The following is a 26,276-nucleotide window of genomic DNA, read 5'->3' as shown; positions in this document are numbered from 1 at the left end:
CAGGCACTCTGCCATACAAATTTATATATATATATATAATATATATATAATATATATATATATATTTCAATCTGGAAAAGAATTATATTACAAAATCATGAAAAATGAACACAAGCATATATCTTCATCAGAGTCCCACCTATTGGAATTACCTCTTGAGACTGGAAAGCAATTATTAGGGCAAATAAAAGTAAGCATTTAGGGGTGCCTGGGTGGCTCAGTCGGTTAAGTGTTGGACTGTCGATCTCAGGTCAGGTGTTGATCTCACGGTCGTGAGATAAAGCTCTGTGTTGGGCTCCATGCTGGGTGTGGAGCCTACTTAAAAAAAAAAAAGTAAGCATTAAAAAAACCCCTCAAATCTTAATACAAACAACATTTAGTGTCAAGATAGTTTTAGATCAATCCAAGATTGATAAATTGTTGGTGGGTTATTAAGAGATTTTTTTTCCAGTGTCTCATTGTATCCCTGGCTTACCAGGGAGAACAATCAAATCTTCTCCTGTTTCTCTTGAAGCCTATGTCAATCCGACTACTAATCAGGGTTGACTGTAGATGGGACGGTGGCTTAGGCAACATGTCATTTCCAACATAAGCAGTGCTTCTTATATAACTGGTAGGTTCCAATATTCCTTTTGGTAACCTCTGTTCATTAGTTCCTAAGATACCTGGCCATATTCTGGCATGCCCCTGAACGTGGAATCCGTTCCCCTGGGAATTTGGTGGCTCCTGTCTGTTTGTAACTCCCCAGTGCCTAGTACAGAGTGAGTGCTCAAAGGATGTCTCGCTGCTTCCTGTCCAGTTCGTGCTACAGATGACTGCCAGATGAACTCTCTAACCTAAACTGTAGCTCCCAGTATGATAGTTCCTTGCACAAAACCACTGTCACTTTCTTTATATTTGTACCTTTCCTATAATTATTTATTGTTTTAAAATTATCTTCTGGGGTGCCTGGGTGGCTCAGTCAGTTAAGTGCCTGCCTTCGACTTGGGTTGTGGTCTCAGGGTCCTGGGAACGAGTCCCGTGTCGGGCTCTCTGCTCAGCGGGGAGTCTGCTGCTCCCTCTCCCTCTGTGATCTCTCTTGCTTTCGCTCTCTTGCAAATAAATAAATACAATCTTTAAAAAAATAAATAAAATTATCTTCTGTCTTGTTCCTTCTAAAACTGTAAGCTTGGTGAGGGAAGAAACCATTATACTCACAGTTGCTGTGCTGACCTATAGTAGGCATTCAATGATATCTATTGCCTCACTGTGTGGATGATTACTACAAGACCTTAGTCAACATGATTTTCTTTCAATTTTTAAAATGGAGATACAATCTACATACCCTTCTAAAACATAAAATTCAGTGGCTTTTAGTATATTCACAAAGTTGTGCAACCATCACCATTATCTAATTCCAGAATATTTTCATCACCCCAATAAGAAAACACATACCCACTAGTAATTACTCAAATCCTCCTCTTCTCCCAATCCCTGGCAGTCACTAATTTATTTTCCCCATAGATTTACTTTCTCCTATCGGTTTCCCTATTCTTTACTCTCATGTAAATGGAATCATTTAATACGTGGTCTCTGTGCCCGGCTTCTTTCACTTGACATGTTTCCAAGGTTTGTCCACGTTGTGGCCTGCGTCAGCACTTCCTTTTTAAAGGCTGAATAGTACTCCGTTGTATGGATATACCACATTCTGTTTACCCATTCCAGGCAAGATGATTTTTCACATCCATACCAACTCTAGGACCCTATAAGTGAAGGTCTACCACCAAAGTTCATAAACTAAATCACAATAAATCACGATGCTTCATACTTTCTCTAGGCTGGAAGGTTTCAACTCTTACCCACCACAGGTCCTGGGAGGACAGTCCTGTTGTAACCCACCACGGTTCCCTTCTGAACTCTTAAAACAATAAAACCAGACTCTCTACCTTATGTCAGGATTCTTCTCCCACCTCCAATCTCACTGCCCACCTTTTGTCTTGTAACTCCACGTTCTGGAATAACTCGCGTTTGCAGTTATGGTTGTACTAATTGTTCTCAACAGATAGGGTTGACTGAGGTTGAATGGTGCTCCCCACCCCCGCTTATCTTTCCCCCGTCCCTCTGCTCACTGCAGTGCAACTTCTCCACCACTCAAAAGTCCAAAAGAGAGAGACAGAGAGAAGAAAAGAAAGGAAGAAAGAAAGAAAGAAAGAAAGAAAAGAAAGGAAGGAAGAAAGAAAGAAAGACGCCTTCCTTTGTTTTCCAAGGAAATTCAGGTAAAAGGAGGGGTAGGGGAAATGATATTTTTGACTTTCCTCACAATCCAGACGTTGGAAAGAAAAAGGATTTCCTTTGGGCTGCTGCCACGACTCTGATCTTTTATGCTGATAAAATATTTCCTTCTAAAAAAAAGTTATGGGAAAATCATACCCCTTCAGCTTGGAAGCCACACCTACTGTAATTTTCGCGTTTAAAAAAAAAGAGAGAGCGAGAGAGAGGCTTACCTCTCTTTCACGGAGGGTTTTTCTCCTCACAGTTGAGGTCTTGCACCCGGGAGCGAGCCAGGTCAGCAGCGCTCTTTGGAAGCTAGAGCGGAGGACTACAGGATCCAGAGGTCTTTGGAAACTCCAGCAGCTCCAAGCTTGTTGGCTACCACGGTTTCCCCGAGGAGTGACGCTGTGAAAACAAACCCTGATTGGTCAGGCCTGAGCTGAATTCTCCATTTATGGACAGATTGCCCAGCCCGAGCCGAGGCTCTGCCGGAGGAGTACAGTGTAAGTGGCCGAAGAAAGAAGGAGCGATCCTGGCTGCGCAGCTAGGCAGACGCGCGGAGAGCATCCGACTCACTTAGGCGGGCGGCGAGCGCCTGGTCCGAGTGGACCCCTGCCTTCGGTAGCATGTGCCCCGCCTGCTAAGGCGCCTCCTTCTCGCCCTCACCTAGCGCCGCGGATCCCGCCTGGATGGAGTCCCCCCAGGGTTCCCATTGGCTCCTGTGAGTGCTTGGGTGTCGAGAGCCTGTTTTTGGCGAAGCGGACCAACTTTTGAAGTTCGCCCAGGAGCCTGCGTTCCAGCCCCAGCTCCCCGGCAGCCGGACCCGGCAGAGGCGCGACCGCTGCGCGAGTCACCATGGTGAGTTGGCCGCGCGGCGTCCCGGGACGCCTGACCCTGGGATGGAGCAGGAAGCGCCGGCGCGGGGCACCCACCTTGGGCGCGCAGCCGAGGCCAGGGGTGGAGAAGGTGGACGCGGGAGGCGGCACGTCGCGAGCTCTGATTGCCGGCCGCTTGCCGTAAACCCTGGGTGGGGGAGAGGGAGTGAGGGGCCAAGGAAAACTTTCTTTCAAGTCGCTCTGGGCGCCGCGAAACTTTTTGTGGCCGGGTTGCTATGGCTGCCAGCTGTCGGAAGCCAGCGTGTGGGCAGCTCCGCGCTCGGGGGCGCGGCCCTCGGCGGGGACCCCTCTCTTCCCGCCGGGACGGTGGGGCAGCGCCGGTGCCCCTGCCGTCGCGCCCGCGGCTGCGGGGATCGCGGCTCCGCGGCGCGGCAGCCGGCTCGCCGCGCCCCCTCCCCAGCGCGCCCCGCGCTCCCCTCCCCGCCGGCGGGCACGGCTGCCTCCCCGCCCCTCCGCCCCCTGCGCCGCCCGCAGCTGTCCCGCCTGGCAGCCGCCCGCCGGCGGGGGCGGAGCGGGCAGCACAAAGGCCGGCGGCACCGCCAGGTAGGCCGAGCACCTGGCGCTGGGCGGGCGGCTGAGAGCGAAAGTGACCGGGCGCAGCCGGCAGCCTCGCCGGCCCCGATTTCGCGGGGCGCCCGCCCGTTGGGTCTTTGCGCCGGAGAGGCCGAGTAAACACCCCCACCCCCCACCCCTTCCCCGAGGGCGAGGTGACTGGCGCTTTTCGGGTGTACCGCGAACCGGTCGCACGGGAGGAAGTCGAGTGTTTTGTTCTTTTTCCTTTGGCACTTTGGGAATACATGGAAGTGGTTGACTTCTTCTATGACTTGGTTCTGACTTTTCCTCAACCCGCCCCCAATAGCCACTCCGCCCCCATTAACCTGAACCGCATCCCCCGGGGCTTGGTGTGGTGTACGTTGCTTCCCCAAGCACAAAAGCAAGGACTCGGTTTTGAAGAGATTGACAGTCCATCCGAGAAGGAAAGAAAAAAAAAAAAAGTTCTACTGCAGGGCTTCGTAGTTTCCACACTTGCTTCTTTTCAAAGAGCCCTGCTTGGGTGGGTGACCGGATCCTCTTCTGCTTGTTTTGTTCGTTTTAATGACTGTGAATGTGGAGTTAGGTCAAAACGGTAACTAGTACAGCACCAATTTAAAAATCTGTCCTGCTTGACCAGCCTGAGAAATGGGGCAGAGGCCCATCCGAATGTACATACAGAACTCTAGACCCAGTGCTGTGTTTATTTAAAAGAATGCTTGAAAACAAAACCATCTTTAAAAGGTTATCTTTGACAGCAGCTTTTTTTTTTTTTTTTTTTTTTACCTAATCCAAAATTGTGTCACCTCTGCTCTTCCCTAAGAGGACACTTTATCTGTAAATAAATTTCCTTTTTAAGTTTCAGGCTTTAAGAAGTCAGTCTAACCTACATTATTTTTGGAACCCCTGTAAGAGACCCATTTACTTAACACTGAGTGTGTGGTTGGGTGAAGGAGCCACCTGATCGGGCCACTACCTGATTGGCCACTTGAACTTAAGCAATGTGATAGTCCTAGTACTTCGGAATTGCTATAATTATTTTCCATGGTTCAATATTTCTAAAAAAAAAAAAAAAAGAAAATCAATGTGTTTATGTCAAGAGCTTAAAGAAACTTAACTGAATTCAAATACTTGAGTGCTACCTTGAGAAAATTCCCTTTCCCTTAGTTAATTCATTTTTCTTGCTGGGTACGCGACCAAGTAGTCTGAGATGCCTTTTCTGGAGACCTCGGAATCTCCATGCTCAGTTCGGCTGCAGTGCTTTGAAGAAAATGGTCATCAAAGGGTGCAGAGGGGGCACGTTCTAAGGAAGAGAATTGTTTCCAGAGTTGTGTAGTGTGTCTGTGGGAGGACAGGGTGTGACCTACCTATTGATGGGTTCCCTGCCAGCAGCATAGATGACCCCGTTGGGGGCAGCCTGGAGACCATCAGTGCATCAGGAAAAAAGTTGAAACAGGGGCGCCTGGGTGGCACAGCGGTTAAGCCTCTGCCTTCGGCTCAGGGCGTGATCCCGGCGTTCTGGGATCGAGCCCCACATCAGGCTCCTCCGCTGGGAGGCTGCTTCTTCCTCTCCCACTCCCCCTGCTTGTGTTCCCTCTCTCACTGGCTGTCTCTATCTCTGTCAAATAAATAAAATCTTAAAAAAAAAAAAAAGAAAAGAAAAAAGTTGAAACAGCTGCTGTCCTGAAATCGGAGATGTACCATAGCTCAATCTTCTAGATGTAGAGTAACCTGGCAAAAATGAAATGAATCATTTCTTCTCTGGCTTGAGACGTTGTTCATTAGGTATGTGAGGTTGTCTGAGAGCAGAGCATCACCCATCTTAAATGGTCAGAAACCTCAGTTATAATGTTTACTGTTTATATAAGATGGTTTCGAGCCAAATGAGGCTTCATTTCGTGTTTCACATCTGTCTGGGTCTGCCCAGCTGCATCCTTCAGCTGCTTAGAACAGGAAGAGAAGGGGCATTGCCTTCAGTGGGTGTGGCTGAGGGTTAGCATGGAGAATATAATTCATCGGGCCCTTGCCTGGGCGGTAGGGAGCGCACCTATATTGTTGTTTGCGTGTTTGTGTGTGTGATCTTTTAGGAAGTCTGGTAGCACATCAGGAAGACTCTCCACCCATCCCTGAGGCCCTACCAAGACTCATTCAGTTGTGACTCATAAGGAATATTGTCCTTTTCTGATTCATGAGCACAATATCCAGTGTACAGTTCACCTCCTATCTCTTTGCTGAAAGTTCCCTTTGGAACACTTTTCTCCATCTTTGGAGAAGCAACAACACTACCAGGCACTATTAATTTGTACCTTTTTCTGTAGGAGACTTGAAGAACTGAAAAAAAAAAAATCTCTGCATGTCTTTATAATTTAGTATACCTTGGTTAGGAGGGTACAACAGTCTCCTTTGTCTTTAATCAATAATCATACCCTACTAAGATTTCGCATCTGGCTTTATCATTTACAAAGGAAGTTCTGCTTTGTGGCCATGACAGTTTGGACTGTCTGAAGCTCTGCTGTATACTTTGGATGCAGAAACTATTATTCATAGGGCTTCTCTGAACTTAAATATACTAAAATATTGTAGTAGATCTGAATCGGCCATCCCCTCAGGCTGTGGTCAGGAGACATCCCCTTTTCCTCACATATTACTTGTGAGTAAATTGCAGATGTCAGTCATAAAAAATACACAGGAATAGACTTAGGAACCTAGCCATCTGTCAGAGAGCTGACTACAAGGTAGGTAAGTTCCTATGGGTGCAGGCAGGGCATGTATTTAGAAAGCCTGGAATCCATTTCAAATGTGTTTTCTGGGAAGGTAACCTAGTCCATTCCCACTGATTTAGTTTATCAAAATTGCTAATAGTTTCCTGGCCAAAACGACAGAATACAAAACCAAAATAAAACAAAAAATTGGGTTGAGGTATAGAAAAAAAAAAATTTTTTTTAAAGATCTTATTTTTAAGTAATCGCTACACCGGGCTCAAATTTATAATCCTGAGATAACACAGGGCTCAAATTTATAATCCCGAGATCAAGAGACTCTTGGTCTGAGCCAGCCAGGCACCCCCAGAAAAGTTTTGATGGGCGCTGAGGGGTTAGGGAAAGATGTGGAGTTCACGACCTCATCTAGGGGCCAGTGTGAGTTGGCCAGCCTCATGGTTAAAGTTTGATCAGCGCGGGGCACGAAGGGAAGGCCAGTGGAGCAGCAGATGGAGAGGGACGAGAAGTGGAGGAAGCAGACAGTTGTGGAAGGTGGAGGCCACCTCCCCCACACTCTTGCTGGGGATTTCAGCTTTATCCGTGGTTGCAAACTCAAATATCTACAGGATACAATTTTCGATGGGGTGAGGCTGGCCCCTAGAGAGTAAATATGCCCCTCTGAAAAGGCACCATTACTCGACCTTAGGCCATGGTTAGTTGTATCTACCATATTACCATGGTTACATGGACCATATTACATATTTCAAGGGAAGCTGGAAATCCAAATTGTTATGCCGGGCCTGCTAATTTTTAAAGTGTTCTGGTCATTGCTGAGAGGCTGAACACCTGCAGGTCAGCTGTTTGCAGCCACTCTATTGTAAATCTCAGAGTGGTATCCCTGCGAACAACGTGCTTCCTTCCATTCATTCCCCAGCAGGAAGATCTAAGCTTCAGCTATATGCCAGTAACGGTGTTTTATGGAGGCATCCACACCTTCCCACTGGGTTTCCCTTAAGAAAGGGAGTTGTTTGGTATTTTCAGCACATGGAACCTCCAAGCTATGAACAGGGAAAATCTGCATCCAGATTCGAAGCTATCTATACACCAGTGTGGGTATGTAAATTGTGTTGAGTGGTGAGGGTGTATATTGAATTTCTCTTTCTTAACTCATCACCCCCCTCTTTGGGTGAAAATGCCCCCCTGCCCTATACTAAGCATGCTGGACCTGTTATTCCTCCTTTCCCAGTTGACTCTCATGAGTTTGAGGTCTGTCTCTGGGGTTCTTCTTGGGGCTAGATAATGAGCATTTTGGTAAATATGACTTGGAATATGACTTTTTGCTCCTGTACTCAGTGTTAATGTCATGAGCTCATGTGAGACTAAATAACAGAGAGAACATGGAGTACTTTGCATCTCCTAATGAGAAAGGATTGAGTCTCATTACTTGGTAAGAACTTGTGAAAGCTTTCATCAGCTTCAAAAAGCAGAAATATTTTGAACCCTGTATACAAATGGAAAGTTTTATGAGCTTCATTATGGAATATGTAGAAATTATGTACAGTCATGATTTTCCAAGTATGAGTCACCTACTATTTTTTTCGTACGAAGCTGCAGCAATTGTGTGTTCATCAATATGTGATTAAAATGGTGAGTTTTTAATATTTTTATTTTTTTTACCTTGATGGGACTTAATATTTGCAGAGCAATAAGAGTGTTAAAGGTTAAATGCCAAAGGTATTAAAAATAAACATCTTGGCCTTACAAGCACATTCTGTAATAATGGTAAACAAATTGTGTTTTGAATTTCAACCTCATAATTTATTTTGGCAGAGACAAAAGGTTTTGGGGCATCCTAGGAAAGTTTTTTTGTTTCTGGGGTTTTGTGTGTGCCTATGGGGGGGGGGTGGTTGTTTTTGTTTTTTGTTACCTATCTTTATGACAGCCACACTTGAGAGAAGCAGAACTAGTCAAGAGTGCTCCGTGAAATAGAAGCATTGGCTTTAACAAGCCTTGGAACCTGCAACTGGACCTCCCAGTGAGGTCAGCCTTCCCTTCTGAGTTGCCACCAGGGAACAATGGCATTAATGTACAAAGCACTGCTGAATGGCCGTTTAAGAAAATCTATTTTTCTTACTTCCTTTATGACCTAAAATGTTAGTGTTCAGTCTGATCACCCATCTTACTCACCAGACTTCACACCACGGCCCTCTCAGCTGTTTCTGGAAGTTACATTCTGCCTCACAGGAGAAAAGATGGGCCCTACCGAAGACATGAAATATCATATAGAACAGGCTTTGGAGGACAAAGAGGACGTGGCTCTTTCCAGGAATAAATAGAAGAACTGCTCTGAAGGGGGCCGGATTATTCTCTCCCATGTTTTGAGTTCTTTGTTGTTTTTTTTTTTAATTTTCTTTTTTTTTTTTTTAAGATTTATTTATTTGACAGCCAGCAAGAGAGGGAACACAAGCAGGGGGGAGTGGGAGAGGAAGAAGCAGGCTCCCAGCGGAGGAGCCCAATGTGGGGCTCGATCCCAGAATGCCGGGATCACGCCTTGAGCCGAAGGCAGACGCTTAACGACTGAGCCACTCAGGCGCCCCCATGTTTTGAGTTCTGATGTGTTTGTTAAAAGTTCATTCATGGGACTTTATAATGATATGCTACGTGTGAAAAGTAAAACATACTATATTGTAGACCGCCCAGGAGAGTGTTGAAGAATTCTATCCTAGAGGCATCTGGTTGGCTCAGTAGGTGGAGTATGAGACCTTGACCTGAGGTTGTGAGTTCAAGCCCCACGTTGGGTGCAGAGATTACTTAAAAAAATAAAATCTTAAAAAAAGAATGCTATCCTCAGTCTTTTTGCAGGATTTTTATAGAGAGGTTTAGAGGGGTTAAATGACTTCTGAAGCCTCGGAGAGAGGATTTGGCTGAGCTGGTGCCAAGACCCAGGTTTTTTGATCCCAACCTAAGAAGGCTTTTCCCACCAAACCGTAGTGGTGGATTAGAGTTTATTTCCTTAGAGTCTAGACATGACTCTTTCTTTCTTTCCTTCAAAAAAGCCTGGTTGGAGATGGAAGGTCATTTATTTTTGATTCATTATTGTAACAACTTTAAAAGATTTTTAGAAATAAATTTAGAAGAAACCACCCATGATACCACTACCCTAACAGTAATTATTTTCCTGTCTTTGGGTTTCCTTCCAGCCTATCCAAGTGCACATCACTTTTCTGTAGTTGTGCTTATGGGGCAAATGTACAGTTTGGGCTCGATATTTTCCCACCTGTTTTATAAATCCTTTTCCTTGGTAAGCATATTTATCATATTTAGGGGGTAGTATGATAATTTCCATGTACCCTGATTATCCAGCCTGTCATAAGTGTACAGAAACTTTGCCTCCAAAGCTATGTCCGGGGGAGGCCCTCTCTGTACGCCCTGGAACCACTCTGGTCAGTAAAGAAGTGCTCAGCCATGTGTTGCTCCTGAGACATGTAGCCCCCTCTTTGGTGCAGAGCCGGAAGCAGGAGAGGCAGGCTTGGGCAACACTCCACACTCCCAAATCCTGGCTCAAAGGTGGGTGCTATTGGTAGATTATGGTGTTGGGACTCAAACATGTGACCACCAGCGGGTGCTCAGGCCTCTGGCTCCAACTTAACAAGTGTGAGCGGTCTTATCAGAGAAGGCAAGTAGTTGGGAGATGGAGAGCTTTGAACCCCAAAGTGGAAAAGACAACAGTAGTTGCAAAAGAGGTTATAGGACACCTGCTTAGTATGTAGGAATCCTTGCCAAATATGGTGGCAACCACTGGGAAATCACAGATGAATTAAGCGCTGCCTTGTTTGTGAGGAGCTCAGGGTCCAATGGAGGAATGATAACAAGGAGCTTTCATTTTGTGATGAGTTCATTTCGCCCTTGCACCAGTGATGGTTTTTGCTGCCATTTTACAGGTAAGAAACCAAAGTGTAGCAAGGGAAGGAGAACTGTTAAGGGGCCTACAACTGGTATGTAATGAACCAGTTCTGTTAATTTTATGCTCTTTCACAAGCAATTGCATGAATTGTTTCTAATTTGAAATTTCTGAATCCAGGTATCTGTATAATGCTTAATCATTTCACATACTTCTGGGGGAAGGTAAAGTTGATTAAAAAACAATCTATCTTAGTTAATTTTACTCAGTAGTACCAGAGTGGGATAATTCAGACCCAAGAACATTGCCTATAATGAGTAGTAAGGGTCTGGGCTTTAATTTCCTTGTTTTGCAACTTGGCATATCACAAAGTTTGGGTACTGGATGATATCACACAGGGAATAAGTGGAAAAGTAAAAGTCATGTTAGAAAGGTCTCTGACCTCAATTAGATTAAAAAGGTAGAAAATAAGGGAGACAAGATAACCACAAGAAATCTAGGCTGTTAGTCCTTGTACATGACAGAAAACAAATAAAAACTTAGGATACCATATCATTAGTCTCTTAGTGATTTCATTGGCGTGACCAGCATTTGATGTTGACAGCAACTTAACATAACCTTTCTTGGCAATAGAATGATTTGGACAGTATCATTGTCCAATTGTAGGGCTTTTCAGCACCAAAAAAAAAAAAAAGGTTGCTTTTAGTGACCCGCGTAGGTGCAGACCTTTGTTATAAGAAATTTGGACTGAAATGTAGATGGATCTATTAAGCTATTTTAGAGTCTAAATAAAGATGGCTTCCTCCGAGACTTGGGAACGCTCAAATGCAGAAATATGTCTAGAAAATGATAGCAATTCAACTTTCCCCTATCAGATTGTCAGACATTCCTAATATTTGGGGGTGTCCTGAGGTCCTCTGAAAACATGTTGGAAGCTATTGACCTGTCCCAACAGTGTTTGTAAGAGTAAAATCAAAACCAAGCAGGAACAGTCTAAATGCCCATTATTAGAGAAATGCATAAGTACATGCGACTTATTGATAATAGGGTATCAATATGGATAGATCTCACAAAAGTAGTGTTTGGTAAAGAGGCAAGTTGTAGAAAGATACATATAATAAAAACCATTTAAGAAAAATTAAAACCCACGAAATTATATATATTATTTGGGGATATATATTCTTGTATATATTCTTTTAAAAATGCAAACCAATGGACTGGAAAGATACCGAATTCAAGCTGCTAAAGAGGGAAGGAGAAGGCCTTCCTGGCTGGCTCGGTTGGTAGAGAGTCTGACTCTTGATCCCAGGGCTGTGAGTTCGAGCCTCAGCTTTGGTGTAGAGATTACTTAAAAAAAAAAAAAAAAAAAAAAGTTGGAGAAAAGGGAAAAGACCGGGTCAATTGACTAACTTTAACACTATTGGTAATGTTTTATTTGCTTTGTATATTAGTGAATACAATAAAATAGTATTGTTAATTCTGGCCAGTGTGTGCCTAGATACTTACGTTATTCTCCATACTTTTAACATCCTTTTCCAATTAAGAAAAGACACATAAACATACAATTCTTCATATAATTTTAGGAGGTTCATAAACCTCTGAAGCCCATACATTTTCATTCCAAGAGTTGTAGCAAACATTGTGTTGAGATGAATATTAGGGAGTATGGTCAATTGTGGATCTGTGTCAGATTATTTTAATTGACAGTTGACATACAATCAAATCATTATTAAGTCCCATTAAGTGTTATGTAAAGTGTCCTTAGGCATTGCATCCCAGGATGTTTAGTACATTCGTCACCTTTTCTCACCCTATTGTGTCTGCTGGCTTTTGGTTTAAGAAACCACCCCAAACTTGGTAGTTTAAGCAATCAACATTTATCATATTTCTCATGATTTGTGCATTGGTGGGGCAGTTGTGGGCTGGATGGTCCTCAGATCCCTGTGGTCAGCTGATGGCTTGGCTAGGGAAGGGTGATCTAGGATGTGCTCACTCCCATGTCAGATATCTGCCCAATTTCGCGTGGGGCAGTGGAGGTGCCTTGGCCATGTATCTTGTCACAGCCGGCCAGTCCGGGCTTGTTTACATAGCGGTGGACACAGGATTCCCATGAACAGTGAAAGAGAAAGCAAGCCCCAGCACACACGTGTTTAGAACCTCAGCTTGCATCATGCTTGCTGTCGTCCCATTGGCCAAAGCGAGTCCCGTGGCCAAGCCCAGAGTCGGTGTGGCAGAGGACCACGTGAGGGCTCAGCGACAGTTCTGGGTGAATACGTGGAGGCAGGAATAGACTCAGTGGCAGCCTCAGTTTCTCCCTGGCTGACCCCTTGAACCTCTGTTAGGGCCGAAGCTCCCATGGCTCCTGATAACGACGACTGCTTTTTTCCCAAAGCACGAGGGATTGGAACTGCCATTCTTTCGCATTATGGAGACTCAGTATGATCTTTAAATTGCTATTTTTGTTGGAGAAAAAAAGTAAAAGCAGAAGCTAACAACCAGAAGAAAAATAATTCTCTATCTGTTAGAGGGAGCTTTGTGAAAATAACAAATATTTTACAAGTAAGTCCAAACTGAGAGTGCAGTGAATCATGCCAAACCAGTCTGGGCTGTACGGCCTGTTGGACAGAGGGGTGGAACAATACTGTTTGGAACAGGTGGGGACAATACTGCTCACTGCCTAATCCTGCCGTTGCAGCCAGCACTGAGCTGCCATGTGGACAAAGACTTGCTTCACACACACAAAAATACTTTTTTGTCTTGGTTGAAAGTCGTATCTTTTGGACTGTAAGATGGTGCCCCAAATAACCCCATGTCAATTCCATATCCTCTGAGCCACGGGCTGTGCTGTCCGCGGGCTCCTCAACGAGATGTGAATTGAGGATTCACTTAGCTTTGGACACGGTTCTCAAAAATCCATTAACCCGTGGATCTTTCACTTTGCCTTTCTCATTTTCTCCCTCTCTCTTTTTAAACTACACAAATGGGGAGAAAACTCATCCCCCCAGCTTCAACAAACTTGACAACTCATGGCTGATCTTGTTTTCTTCATTTTGTTCATGGGGTGTATCACACTGATTGACTTCTGGATGTTGAGCCATCCCTGAATCCCTGGAATAAATCCCACTTGATCTTGGCATATGATCATTTTGCTGTATTACTGAATTTGGTTTGCTAGGATTTTGTTGAGGAGTTTTGCATCTATGTTCATCAGGACCTGTGATTTTCTTGTGGTGTTCTTGTCTGGTTTTGGTCAGGGTAATAATGGTCTCGTAAAATGAAGTATTCCTTCCTCCTTCATTTTTTTTTTTTTTTAAGATTTTATTTATTCATTTGACAGAGATAGAGACAGCCAGCGAGAGAAGGAACACAAGCAGGGGGAGTGGGAGAGGAAGAAGCAGGCTCCCAGCGGAGGAGCCTGATGTGGGGCTCGATCTCATAACGCCGGGATCACGCCCTGAGCCGAAGGCAGACGCTTAACTGCTGTGCCACCCAGGCGCCCCCCTCCTTCATTTTTGAATTTGAGAGGGGCATTAATGCTTCTTTAAATATTTGGTAGAATTTACCAAATTCATGATATGGTGTTGGTAAGTTGTATGTTTCTAGGAATTTATCCATTTCTTCTAGGTTGTCTAATTTATTGGCATATAATTGTTCCAGTCCTGTTTTCTGTATTCTCACCTTCCCTTGGTTTATTTTGGAGCAAATCTTAGGTATCATTTTATCCTATCTGTGTATCAGGTTGGCTTTTAAATAAGCAAAACAGCTCTTGGCACTAATCACTCTTTGGTAATTCCCTCTGACTTTTAACAGTAGGGGCTTTTTTTTTTTTTTTTAAGATTTTATTTATTTATGTGACAGAGAGACAGCCAGTGAGAGAGGGAACACAGCAGGGGGAGTGGGAGAGGAAGAAGCAGGCTCCCAGCGGAGGAGCCTGACGTGGGGCTCGATCCCAGAACGCCAGGATCACGCCCTGAGCCGAAGGCAGACGCTTTAACGACTGCGCTACCCCGGCGCCCCAGTAGGGGGTTTGTTTTACAGAATAACGTAGATATCTCCAGTCACTGGGCAGTCTTCTTGATACTTGTCCCCATTTCGTCTGCAGGAGTATGGAGCAATGATATCTCGGCATATGTTGTCTTGGATTGCAGGATGGGGGTCACTCCGTACCCCGCAGTCTTAACTCTACTCAGGCACTATATGATTAATTAGGGTTCATAGAACCCAGTTCATGGTTATTGGTCTCTTCATCCCTTCTTCCACATGCCTGCATCATGGTGATGACTCTACAAATAATATTTGTTGCTTTCAAAGATCAGATGCATTTAAATGTAGACTGCCAGATAAGAAATATCCTGGAGACTTGGGAATTCAATGAAATTGTTTGCTTAAGTTTGTGTCCATGTTCATATGTGCATTTTTTCCTGGGAAGAAGATTCATAAATCCCCAAAGTGGTCCATGGCCTCCTCATATGTCCCTCTAAGGTCCAAAGAATTTAAATAACCCGACCAAGGTCGCTTGGCAAATTAATAGAAGAGGTGGCCTTAGAGTTACAAGTCTTTTTCTCTTGAGCCACAATCCAGGGATCTTGGTCCTAAACCTGCTTTTACTGGAAAAGTTTGAAAACCAAAGATAATAAAGCACTAGAGAAAAGGGAGGTGGAAAGTGGTAAGTTAAATTTTTTTGTAAGATTCCTGTAGACACTAAACCATTATAAGTTACCGTGAAGTAATGGTAGGTCTTATTTTTTGGCAACTAACTTGATTTTTCAGAATAAAAATAAAACATAGAAGGCTGCCTGGGTGGCTCAGTCAGTTAAGCGGCTGCCTTCGGCTCAGGTCATGATCCCAGGGTCCTGGGATCGAGTCCTGCACTGGGCTTCGTGCTCAGCAGGGAGCCTGCTTCTCCCTCTGCCTGCCGCTCCCCCTGCTTGTGCTCTCTCTTTGTCTCTTTGACAAATAAATAGAATCTTTAAAAAAATATATAAAAAATAAAAATAAATCATAAAAACAGAGTCACAGCATTGGTCTTATATTTATTATGTTTTTAAATTCTCCAGTGATCACGAAGAGAAGTCTGTACTTCCAATATAGACTTCAAATATAAATCAAGGGCATAAGGTTTTGACTTTATGTAAATAATTGAAAGCTCCTTATTTTCCTGGGAAGGATTTATTGTTATTAATTATAAAATTAATATTTATTAATTGAGGGCACATAATGAGAAGGAAATTGCTGGGCTCCAGTGACTGGATGGTGGAGCAGATTTCTGTGCTCTGTTTCTGTTATCTAGGACTAGGGTTTAGGGTGTAGGGGAAACAAAAATTAGAGCTTGGATAGCCTCTTCCTTCTAGCTCTTTCTCTTCCTTGACCCAAGCCCCTTCCACATCCTCTATCTAGTGTTCTGTTCTTTCCTTACGAGGTTCTTGCCTTTCTAAATGCAGAAGGGTTGGAGAAGGCAGGAGGCATAGTTTGCACTTGCCCAGAAGTGGGACGCATAATTAAGGCCGCCACAAGAAGGGCAGCCTTCTCCTCCCACCTTGGTCGCAGCCCTCTTTCTCATCCTCGGTGGAAGCCTGCTTAGCACCTCTCCAGTGACTGTGGAGCACCAGCATGTCAAGTGTTGTCTGGTCTACAGAGGCAACAGGCACTGTCATCGTTGTTTGGGGGGATGAATCAGTCTTCAGTTTTTGCAGCAGTCGTACGTCCGTGTCAGGTACATATTTTATGTACTCTACATCTAAGATGTAGCGAATGAAAGATTCCACCAGTTGCCGAGTCCTCTGGATTCGACCTCTGCAGTGTTGCTTCAGTTTACCTTTTTGTTTTATCCCTTACCTGGATCGCCTGGCCAGGTCCAACCACTCGCTGTGCCCTTTACAGGCTTGGATGTTCTCAGTTTGGCTGATGTTTAGCCACAGTTAATTCCCCATCCCAATGGTCTAATTCTCCTTTTAGGCCAGTCCCAGTTCCACCTTCTTGGGTCTCAGAGTTGGAAGTTGTCTTCAAAATCCCATGGCTGTCTCTGTCTGCAAAGGTTTCATGATTGTTTATGCACCATTTATCTTCTCTTCTGGTCAGTTACTTTTCAGGTAGAGCCCTTATTCATCTTTGTATCCTACCTCATTTTGTGATTTGTCTTAGTAGGTATATAGTACTAATTTTTATTTTGTAGAAAGTTTGAGATAAGCCTAAGTGCCATATGACTTTCTCAATACTTGCATTCTTTTTCTTTTTTTAAAGATTTTATTTCTTTATTTGAGAGAGAGTGTGAGCAGGGAAGGGGCGGAGGGAGAGGGAAAAGTAGACTCCCCACTGAGCAGGGAGCCCATGTGGGGCTTGAATTCAGGACCCCAAGATCATGACCTGAGCTGGTCAGACGTCTAACCAAGTGAGCCACCCAGGCACCCCCAGTGCTATTTTGAAACATACTGGGGAAAAATACTTGCCTTTCCTTCTGTTGTGTGTGAGTATAGTCTTTAAAACCACCCCCTTGGTCTTTATTTTGAGTAGAGAGAGGGCAGAACTGCCCACACGCCAATAAACTGCTGCTCTTGGTTACTCAGTTCATGGAGTGAAACAGGGAGGGGTGAGGCAGTGAAAGCACCCTGTGATTCAAATGTCACCGGAGCCTTTGATTTTAGTGGGAACGATGAAGTTGGCTGATGTCGGTGTCACTCCTCACTTCATTCAGCTTGCCTCTGGAGAGATGGAATGGTGAGGACAGAGAGGAAAAGGAGGATAAAGATACTTAAAAGGGCACCCGAAAGCCGAGCCGCTCATTCACTGAAGGCAGGAGAATCAGTGTGCCCATCGTACCTGTCTTCACTCACCAGCCAGCGATCATGTTGAAACCAGGGCAAACACCACTCCCTTGCCCCCCAGCTGCTTGGGAATCTGTGAAGAAAAATAGTTCTCCCAGAAAATGGAATCTATTGTATCTGTTGCCAGTGATCTTCACAAGTGCGGATGTTTCAGGAACAGGCAGAGATACAGATGGAGGAAGGGATTGAAAGAATCGAAATGGGATTTTGAAGCAGTACGCTTTTTTAGTCGCTTTGTGGTTTTGGAGGACAGGTTGAATTCAGATGTTTAAGATTCACAGATAATCCAAATACTGGTAAGTTCAAACTGGCCTCGTGAAATCTTTGTGCTGGAACTCAGCAGCTAACAGAATGGGCGGACTTGCACGTTTTGAGCTTTCTGGAGTATGCTTTCCACACTCCACTCCAGGTGGATGGGGTGAGGTATTCTAAGTTCTCCAGAGAATAAAAAAATGGCCTCCAAGGTGAGGCAGGTAGAAAGGGGAGAAGTCCGAGTAACTGGTGGGGTCTGGAAAGATAGGTATGATCACCAGTTAGAACATTCTGAGTGAGATTTTGAATGGCTTATAGACTAGGAATAGCGGAGTTGAGACAGGCAAGGTCCGTTGGGGCCCTCCTACCAATGGGGTTTTTGAGTGATACTAATTCATTAAATATTTGTTTATTGTCCTGTCCTACTGATGTAGGAAAGATGTTAGGGTTCTAAGCTGACCACAAAGAAAGAATTCTTGAGACGTCTCTGGTGCAAAAAGGTGATTTTTATTAAAAGCACGGGGACAGGACCCGTGGGCAGAAAGAGCTGCACCGGGGTCATGAGGAGTGGCCCATTCTATACCCTCAAGTTGGGAGGGGGTTAGGGATAGCGTAAGTCTCTAAGGAATTTTGGAAGCAAGGTTCCCAGGACCTTGAGGGGCTAGTTATTGTTAGGAAAAGGTCTTTTATTACTGTCTAGTAAAACCTTAGTCATGAGACTTTTCTGATGTATATCGGTGTGGGTCATATGCTTGGGGGATGATTGCCAACTTGTATCTTGGGGGGGGGGGTGGTTAGAGATAAAGGAAGTTTCCAAAGGAATTTTTACATGTTAAAGTAGATTTACAGGATCCTGGGGGATCAGGCTAAGCTTGCCTTTTGCCCTTAGCCAAGCCTTAACATCGAGGCGGCTGAGTTCCTGGAGGAATGTCACTCTGCCTGTTTTAAGGACTTGTGAATGGGCTGTAAATAGTAAGGAAATTAGGTTTTCTTTTGCCTCTGTTTCCCACATCACGACTAGGCTGTCCTTAAGGGGACACCGTCCATGTCACACTCATTTTTCTGTTTCCATCACCTGGCGAAATGCCTGGCATGTGGTAGAATCAGCAACTTTGCTGAATGGAACCAGACTGTTGTTCCCCACTAGACTGAAAATGCAGGCAGAGCTGAAAGTCGCCAGTGCAACTTGGGGGTGGCATTGCAGCCTCCAGAGAATGAGGCTTGATGAGAGCTGGTGGATTACAGTAGACAACTGATTGTAAACTGGAAATGTTTTTCAAAGATAAAAATAGGCCCCTCAGATAAAACCTTTTGAGTTTTGAGCTTCCTTTTGAGTTTTCTTTTAATAGAACAGGATATTAGCAACTTCAGCTCAGCTCCTGGAAGGCAGAGACGGCAGAGGGAAGCTGGTGGGCTGGAATGGCCTCTACATCCGACTCTCACTCTCTTTATTACAACCTTCACGCAAAGAGGTTACGGGATTGCCCAAGGCCACACAGCCAGTCCCAACTTGCCCCTTTAAGGGGGAGTGCTGCCCTTTCCAAGCAGACATGGAAACAAAAATCACCCAGGCTCTCTGGGGAGAAGTTCCCAACTCCAAAGGGGACCATTCCAAATCAGGTGTGAACTGTGACTGTTTTGGGTGATATAAAAGATAGGATAAGAAGGTTTTCCTCGTTCAGCTATGTGGACCATCAGAATGTAAAATTATTACCTGATCGAGTTTCTATCTGTTCAGGTTTAAAGTGGAGAATTTACTGCCTTTTTTTTTTTTTCACCTTAGTGTACTAACCACTCACCTGCCCCAGTGGGATCTGGTTTTGCCCTCCTCCAAAGGCCAGTTTATCTCCAAGGAGACATGCTAATGGCTTAATTGTTTTGTTTATTCTGCTCCCCACCAATTCCGGTAGCTTCATTTGCATTGAGAGTAGAACTTTTTTTTGAGTGTCTTGGCATTTCCTTTGGTTTTGAATGGCTCTTAACGTTTGCTCCTGATGTTTTTTTTGAAAGGTTGGTTAGCTCTTAGTGATAGGTGTGGCCTTCCCTAAATTGGAGTTTTTCTGGGTGTGGGATAGAGAAAGTGAAAGGGACGGATTTAAGAAAGAAATCATAGGCACTGTGTCTATACAACAAGCAGTAGATTATTCTGGAGCCTGATCTTAATGCAGCTATGTTCACTTGGCTCCCATACTTGAGTTTTTGGGGTTAAAAGATTAATGCATGCAAAGGAATGTTGATATTTAGCCTGACAAACTGTGCCTTTACAGAGCTGTGGTTTGCTTTTCAAAATGTAGAAATGTAGAGAAGGTTTGTTTCTTCACCTATGACAAAGAACTCCAAATATGAGACTATCTGGCTCATGTAGTAAATGCATTTTTTAAGTTTCACGTAAATGACACATTTTGGATCAAAAAACTTTGCAATGCACTAGGACAATAATTCTCAGTGCAGGGTGGAATTGGACTTTGGGAAGGGGAAGACTCTCGGAAGGGTGGGTTGAAGAAGCTTAAATACACTGAGGTTGGTTAAATCGGGTATACTGGCCTCTTGAAATGCTTTCTTTCTGGGGCACCTGCTTCTTCCTCTCCCACTCCCCCTGCTTGTGTTCCCTCTCTCGCTGGCTGTCTCTATCTCTGTCGAATAAATAAATAAAATCTTAAAAAAAAAAAAAGAATCAGCAGATCTGGGGTGGGGCCTGAGGTTCTGCAGTTCCCAGAACATCCGAAGAGGTGCCTATGCTGCTGGCCCGTGGACCCCAGCCGTGATCCGCACGTGTCCAGGAACAGACAGCTCCTCTCACAACAGAACTTCCCTTCAGGTGACCCTCAATGTAAATCCCTCCTCTGCCACTTTTCAGATGGGTGACCCCAAGCAGGTTACCTACCCCGTGTGTTCTGTTTCCCCGTCTGTAGGAAGAAAACGAACACCTACCTCAAAGCAGGTACAAAGTGGGACAATACAGAACGGATCCTCAGTAATTATTCATTCCAATAACAGATTTCTCTTCTCTTCTCTTGGATGCTGTGAAAAACTGTTAAATTTACAGACGCGTACTCCCACAACAAAAAGGAAGGTCTCCAGAGGGAGTTACTGAGAATGCAAAGCACCAAATACCTTCAGAAACTAGAGAAGCTACTGAAAACTTTTATCATCATGTAACCTTGCATAATTACAAACACGTCCAAAAATAGCATAAATCATTCAGACAAATACGGGATCATAACATCAAGATCTCCTACATGATTTCCCAGCTCTGAAATTTCCATCCTCCAGTTTGTAGGAAAGAAAGCATTTTTTAAAGAGATTTTATTTATTTACTTGAGAAAGAGGGAGACAGTGGGAGCGCCGGGGAGAGGCAGAAGGGCAGAGGGAGAGGGAGAAGCAGCCTCCCGGCTGAGTGGTGAGCCGGATATGGGGCTCGATCCCAGAACGCCGGGATCACGCCCTGAGCCGAAGGCAGACGCTTAACCGCTGTGCCACCCAGGCGCCCCAGATCTGCTGATTCTGAATCTGCAATTTAAAAGCCCGCAGGTGATTGAAAGCACTAGGAACCCTGTGGTCCAAGCAAGGTAACACACCATGAAACATGTCCCCAGAGGAAGTCTGGTGGTTGTCCTCCAAGATATCATCTTACAAGGACAGGATGCAACCACTCCATACTCTCCAGTTATCTTGCTGAAGCAAAAATGGAAGGGCAATGTTTAGGAGTGGGACGGATGGAAGGTTCTGTCCGAGGCCATTCTGGAGTCAGATGCGTGCAATTGGTGGCTGTCTACACCATGCTTGCAAAGCCCTCTGCCCAGAATGGCTCCTCCATGGCAACTGTCCATGCCAAGCTTTACCGTCACTGGTCCCTCTGAGCTGCTGCACTGTTCTTGGTAGCGTGTTGGTCGGTTAATATAGCACCTCACTGTAAACTACTCTGTCAAACCTTCTAAGCTGCCCAAGAACAGATTTTGTCAGGCTGGAGAGAGAGAAGGAGATCCAGAGTGGTAATATCAACAGCACAAAAATAGAGAAAGTCATTGAAAAGAGCCTGGCCTTCAAAACATTCCAGTCTTGAGGATAGAGGAGGTGTCCTTTACCTTCTCTTCCTCATTGGTTTACCTTTTAGTATTTCCCAAGACATCTAGACCGGAGACATTTGGGTTCTTGTCTGTCCTTCTCCCTTCCAGATTCCTGCTGATTTCCAAGTCCCTTGCGTGTGTCCTCCCTTTTCCCAGCTGTCACCCTGCTTTGAATCTGCATTGTCTTATGCTGGGACCAGCACAAGAGTTTCCTAAGTGATCTTCACTGTCTTCCCCCTGTAATTCACAGAAACAGCATGGCCACAGTCATTTTCCTGGTAATAACAGCTTTGCACCTGTCACTCTTACTCAAAAACTCTCAGCTCTTACAGAAAACAGGCTAAAGGCCAAAATGTGGTACTGTCTCAAATCTCTTCCAGGCTGCCCCTGTCCAACTCTTATTTTCCAGTAGGCCTTCTGGAATATGTAAACTCCCATGGGGCAGCCTGAATGCCTTGTCCCTGCTGTTAGCTCCTAGCATAGTGTCTGCACACAATAGGTTCCCTCTCTCTCTTTTTTTAAGATTTTACTTATTTGACAGAGAGCGAGAGTGAGCACAAGCAGGGGGAGCTGCAGGCAGAGAGAGGGGGAGAAGCAGGCTCCCCACTGAGCAGGGAGCCCAATGGAGGGCTCGATCCCAAGACCCTGAGATCCTGAGCTGAACTGAAAGCAGGTGCCTCACGGACTGAGCCACCCAGGCGCCCCAGCATACAACAGGCTCTCAATAAATATTGACTGACTGAACAAATGAATGAATGAACAGATTCTCATGTCCATGCTTTAGAGTCGGGCTAGAATTCACTCCTTGGTCAGGCCATTCTTCATAACTGGCCTCCCTTTCCGTTCTTGCCATTTATCCGAATCCTCTGAGGCCCATATAAAGGCTCGTTTCCTGGAAACCTTTGGTTTAGCTCACTGAGTTCATTCCTTCTTCAAATCATAGCCCTTATCATGGACTTACTTATTTGGTACTTAGTTATATTTGGTACTTGCAATGCTGTCTGTCTGTGTGTGAGTCACACTGTATAGAGTATAAGTCCCTCGAGGTCAGAAATGATTTACGTTTCTTTATACTCTAAAGAATTTATCATCTTTCCCTTTGGCCTGTGCACATTTCCCTGCCTTGTTGCCAGGTCATTGGCAGTTCTTTCAAGGCACCTGGGCTGGGTGTGATGCTTGCTTGTGGGTGAAGCACCCCTCCCCTCAAGAATGCACGTGGTCCCTGGGGCGGGGCCCGCCTCATCTGGTTTCTCTTTGTGTCATCTACGCTTTGTTGAAATGATGGATGCTATAAGCTTTGTCCATCTGAATTTTATGTCCCTCCTTCTCATTCTGCTCCATCCACAGAACTCGCCTTTCTGCACTCATGCAAGTACAATCGTAGTGAATGAAAGTCTATGCTGTCGTGACTCAGTGTGTCCTTCTCGTGCGAACGTGCGTCAGGAGCCACCCGAGGCAGCGGGAGTGGATCTGTTCTACTCTGAGTGGGAGGCAGCCTGGTGATAAAAGAGGTTTCTCCCCCTTACGTTTCCTGGAACTAAGCAGAACAAATTATTTAACTCTGTGCTTCAATTTCTTTCTTTCTTTCTTTGCCTTCTCTTTTCTAGTGGTGCTGCATTGAGTAGTAATATGAACATTATAAAATGCTTTGAATACAATCATGGTGACATGCACAGTATCACAACGCTATCACAGTTGAAGCTCTGTACTATATGCCCCTCCTTTCTGGCTCTCCTGCCTCCACCCGCCGCCCCCCTCCCCTTCCCCCAAGGCTGGAGGCAACTCTTCCTAATACAGTTATTACATAAGGATTTTTCCAACAAGGAAATACATGAAAATTGGAATCAATTGAGTAGGGTTAGAAATGTTTCAAGAAAACAGACACAGCTCTGCTTGACCTGCTCGGCTTCAAATGTTCACATCTTACTAGTTTGGGGAGGGATGAATGGCAGAGAAGAGAAATCGCAGAATGAAATGAATTAGTAATGAATTCATTGAATTTGGGCAGGGTGGCTTGCCTATTTGAAAAATTCTTGGCAAAATTTCTCATCACCCTCCTCCATAATTGGCTGGGTAATTTAAAGAAGGCTTATTGCATTTGAATTTTCTGAATAGAGCGAGTTCAGTTCAGCCTTTTGTATATGGTAGATTGTTCGAAGTGCATTGCTGGAAGTGGGGAAAGACACCTTTTTCTGCCTTCTTCCGGCGCTGGAGGAAGGACAGGCTTGTCTAGAAGCATGCTAAACCCATGATTATATCCTTTTCATAAACTTGACAAAATCTTCTGTTAGAAAATTGCAGTTGGGGGGCGCCTGGGTAGCGCAGTCGTTAAAGCGTCTGCCTTCGGCTCAGGGCGTGATCCCGGCGTTCTGGGATCGAGCCCCACATCGGGCTCCTCCGCTGGGAGCCTGCTTCTTCCTCTCTCACTCCCCCTGCTTGTGTTCCCTCTCTCGCTGGCTGTCTCTCTGTCACATAAATAAATAAAATCTTTAAAAAAAAAAAAAAAAAAGAAAATTGCAGTTGGAAGTAGAAATACTATAAGAGGCATATATACATATATATCCATGCTTAGGTGTTCACCGGAGAAGTTATGGGAGGAAAATAAAATAATTAATTACTAACCAAAATAAGGTTTCTAATGATCCTTTTTTCTCCCTCCTCTGCCTGGGTGCCCCCCCCCCCATTCCCCAAGTCTTATCTGTGCTCAAGAAGATCCCATCCCCTCCAACAAGCCTTCTCAGACCCCTTCCTCTTCCATATGTCCATGGCACCTTCCCTCATGCATCCTGGTCTGTCTTCTGGTAGGACACTCAGGATTCCATGTCTCACTGAGATGCGGCCCCCTGGAGTTCAAGGGCTTGTTCCCGACACCAGCCAGCAGTCTCCATCTCGCTTAGAGGCACCCGTGGACCTTTTAAAAATGTCAGTCACTGGACTCCATCCTAGACCAGTCGAAAATCAGAGCTCCTGGGGTGGGACTCAACTGTATTATCTTTCACCATTTCCGGGGTGATTCCTGAAAGCAGCCAGGGTTGAGATTCGGGGTTGGTAGTAATACTGGAGAGTGTTGACTGTGCCATAGTTGGGTGCACCGTCAAATGCAGATCAGCCAGGAAATACGTCTGCCATGCCGCCGCGAGCCACTGAACTTAGGAGATTTGGGGGTTGTTGTGGTTGGTTTTTTTTTGGTTTTTTTTGTGAGGGAATGGGGGAGGGGACAGGGAGTATATTTGTTTAATGCATCTGACTTCTGGAAAAGGGAAACTAGCTCCCAGGGGCCGTTATAAAAGAGGAACCAATCCGTGAGCAGCCCTTGAGGCTTCAGCGGCGGCATGGCTCGAGCAGCCCTCGGCCCCGGCCCGCTGTGGTGTTGTACCCTCGAGCAGAGCCTCCAAACCATGGCAGCATCTCAGTCCACCTGCGGAGGTGGTTTTCAGTAGGCTTGGGGTGAGGTTCAGGCATCTGTTCTTCACAAGCGTTCTGGGTGACTCCTGAGAGCTTGAGAACCACTGCTCTGCAGGTCTGTGGAACTGAAAACAGGGTGGGTGTTGTGTCATAAGCACTGGGTCTTTTTTTGGGAGGCAGGGCGGGGGGTCTTTCCTAGATTGTTTTTCTTACCCCAAAGTTATACAATCATACATATATTTTCTCTTGAAAGTTCAGCTCCTTATATCAATCTAAAATTTACTTTTCTGGTGTGAGAGACCACACCCCCTAGAACTTTTTCCAAATGGATATTTAAATAATGGTTCTAAAAGTAATTTATTAAAGGGGTGCCTGGGTGACTCAGTCATTAAGCGTCTGCCTTGGGCTCAGGTCGTGATCCCAGGGTCCTGGGATCGAGCCCCAAGTCGGGCTCCCTGCTCGGCGGGAAGCCTGCTTCTCCCTCTCCCACTCCCCCTGCTGGTGTTCCCTCTCTTGCTGTCAAATAGATAAAATCTGTCTGTCAAATAAATAAAATCTGAAAAAAAAATTATTGAAGAATGCATTCTTCATCCTCTGCTCTGAAGTGCCACCTTTATCCTCTGTTATATTCACATCTGTATTCTGTTTCTGGCCTTTTCTAGTCCACTGATCCTTTTCTCTATTCTTGAGCCAACCCCCAATATCATGCTGTGCAATTCCTCTAGTTTTAGAATGTGTTTTTATATTTGTTTGGCCAGGACCTCCCTAATTATATTCCTTCGTAAATGAGTTCTTGGCGGTTCACCTTCATTCACTCTTCCAGATAAAATTTAGGATCATCATGTCAAAGTTTCAAAACAAAATCTCTTTAGAACTGAAATTGGAGTTGCATGAACTCTCTGGAACAGTTTGAGGTGAGCATTTCTATAATGGAGCCTTTTTATCCACAAACATAGTGTCTGTCTTCCTCAGCTCTTATGGGACCTCCAATAAATCTTTGTGCTTTTCTTACATAGCTCTTTCACATTCGTTATTAAGTTTATTACTGGTATTTTATGACTTTTGTTCCTAGTTTAGATGGGACCTTTTCCATAACATTGTCTTTTGAAAATATTAATCGTTTTTTCCCCATATTTTATTCTGATAGTCTAATGGATATCACGTCACTACCCACAGAATTAAGATAAGGATCTCATTTATCTGAATATGAAGGGTATTCTGGTTCATTCCATCTTTATCATTTATTTATTTATTTATTTATTTATTTATTTATTTATTTATTTATTTAAAGTAGGCTCCACGCCCAGTGTGGTGCACAACACAGGGCTTGAACTCACAATCCTGAAATCAAGACCTGAGCTGAGATCTAGAGTTGGGCACTAAACCAACTGAGCCTCCTGGGCATCCCTGGTTCATTCCTCCTCAGATGTCCTAGCATACTCTGCCTAGTTCCG

The 26,276-nt window shown here is 44.7% G+C and overlaps 2 protein-coding genes across 4 annotated transcripts in view; one reads left to right on the top strand and one right to left on the bottom strand.

Annotated features, from left to right (window-relative positions):
• Positions 1 to 2,582, bottom strand: part of FAM81A (family with sequence similarity 81 member A) — a 130,092-nt gene extending 127,510 nt beyond the window's left edge. The window contains exon 1 of one of the 3 annotated variants that reach the window (XM_057306306.1): positions 2,484 to 2,582. The gene's annotated coding sequence lies outside the window, so the exon portion shown is untranslated. The remainder of the gene's footprint in view (positions 1 to 2,483) is intronic. The other 2 variants (XM_057306305.1, XM_057306309.1) reach the window with 2 other exon arrangements.
• A 134-nt stretch (positions 2,583 to 2,716) lies between these two features.
• Positions 2,717 to 26,276, top strand: part of MYO1E (myosin IE) — a 188,804-nt gene continuing 165,244 nt past the window's right edge. The window contains exon 1 of the mRNA XM_026518589.4: positions 2,717 to 3,108. Within this exon, the coding sequence (XP_026374374.3) occupies positions 3,106 to 3,108 (3 nt within the window). The 5' untranslated portion in view covers positions 2,717 to 3,105. The remainder of the gene's footprint in view (positions 3,109 to 26,276) is intronic.

This window comes from Ursus arctos, unplaced genomic scaffold (genome assembly GCF_023065955.2).
Source record: "Ursus arctos isolate Adak ecotype North America unplaced genomic scaffold, UrsArc2.0 scaffold_36, whole genome shotgun sequence".
NCBI lineage: Eukaryota > Metazoa > Chordata > Mammalia > Carnivora > Ursidae > Ursus > Ursus arctos.
Note: the sequence above shows the minus strand (reverse complement) of the source record. Positions and strands in the feature narration are given on the sequence as shown.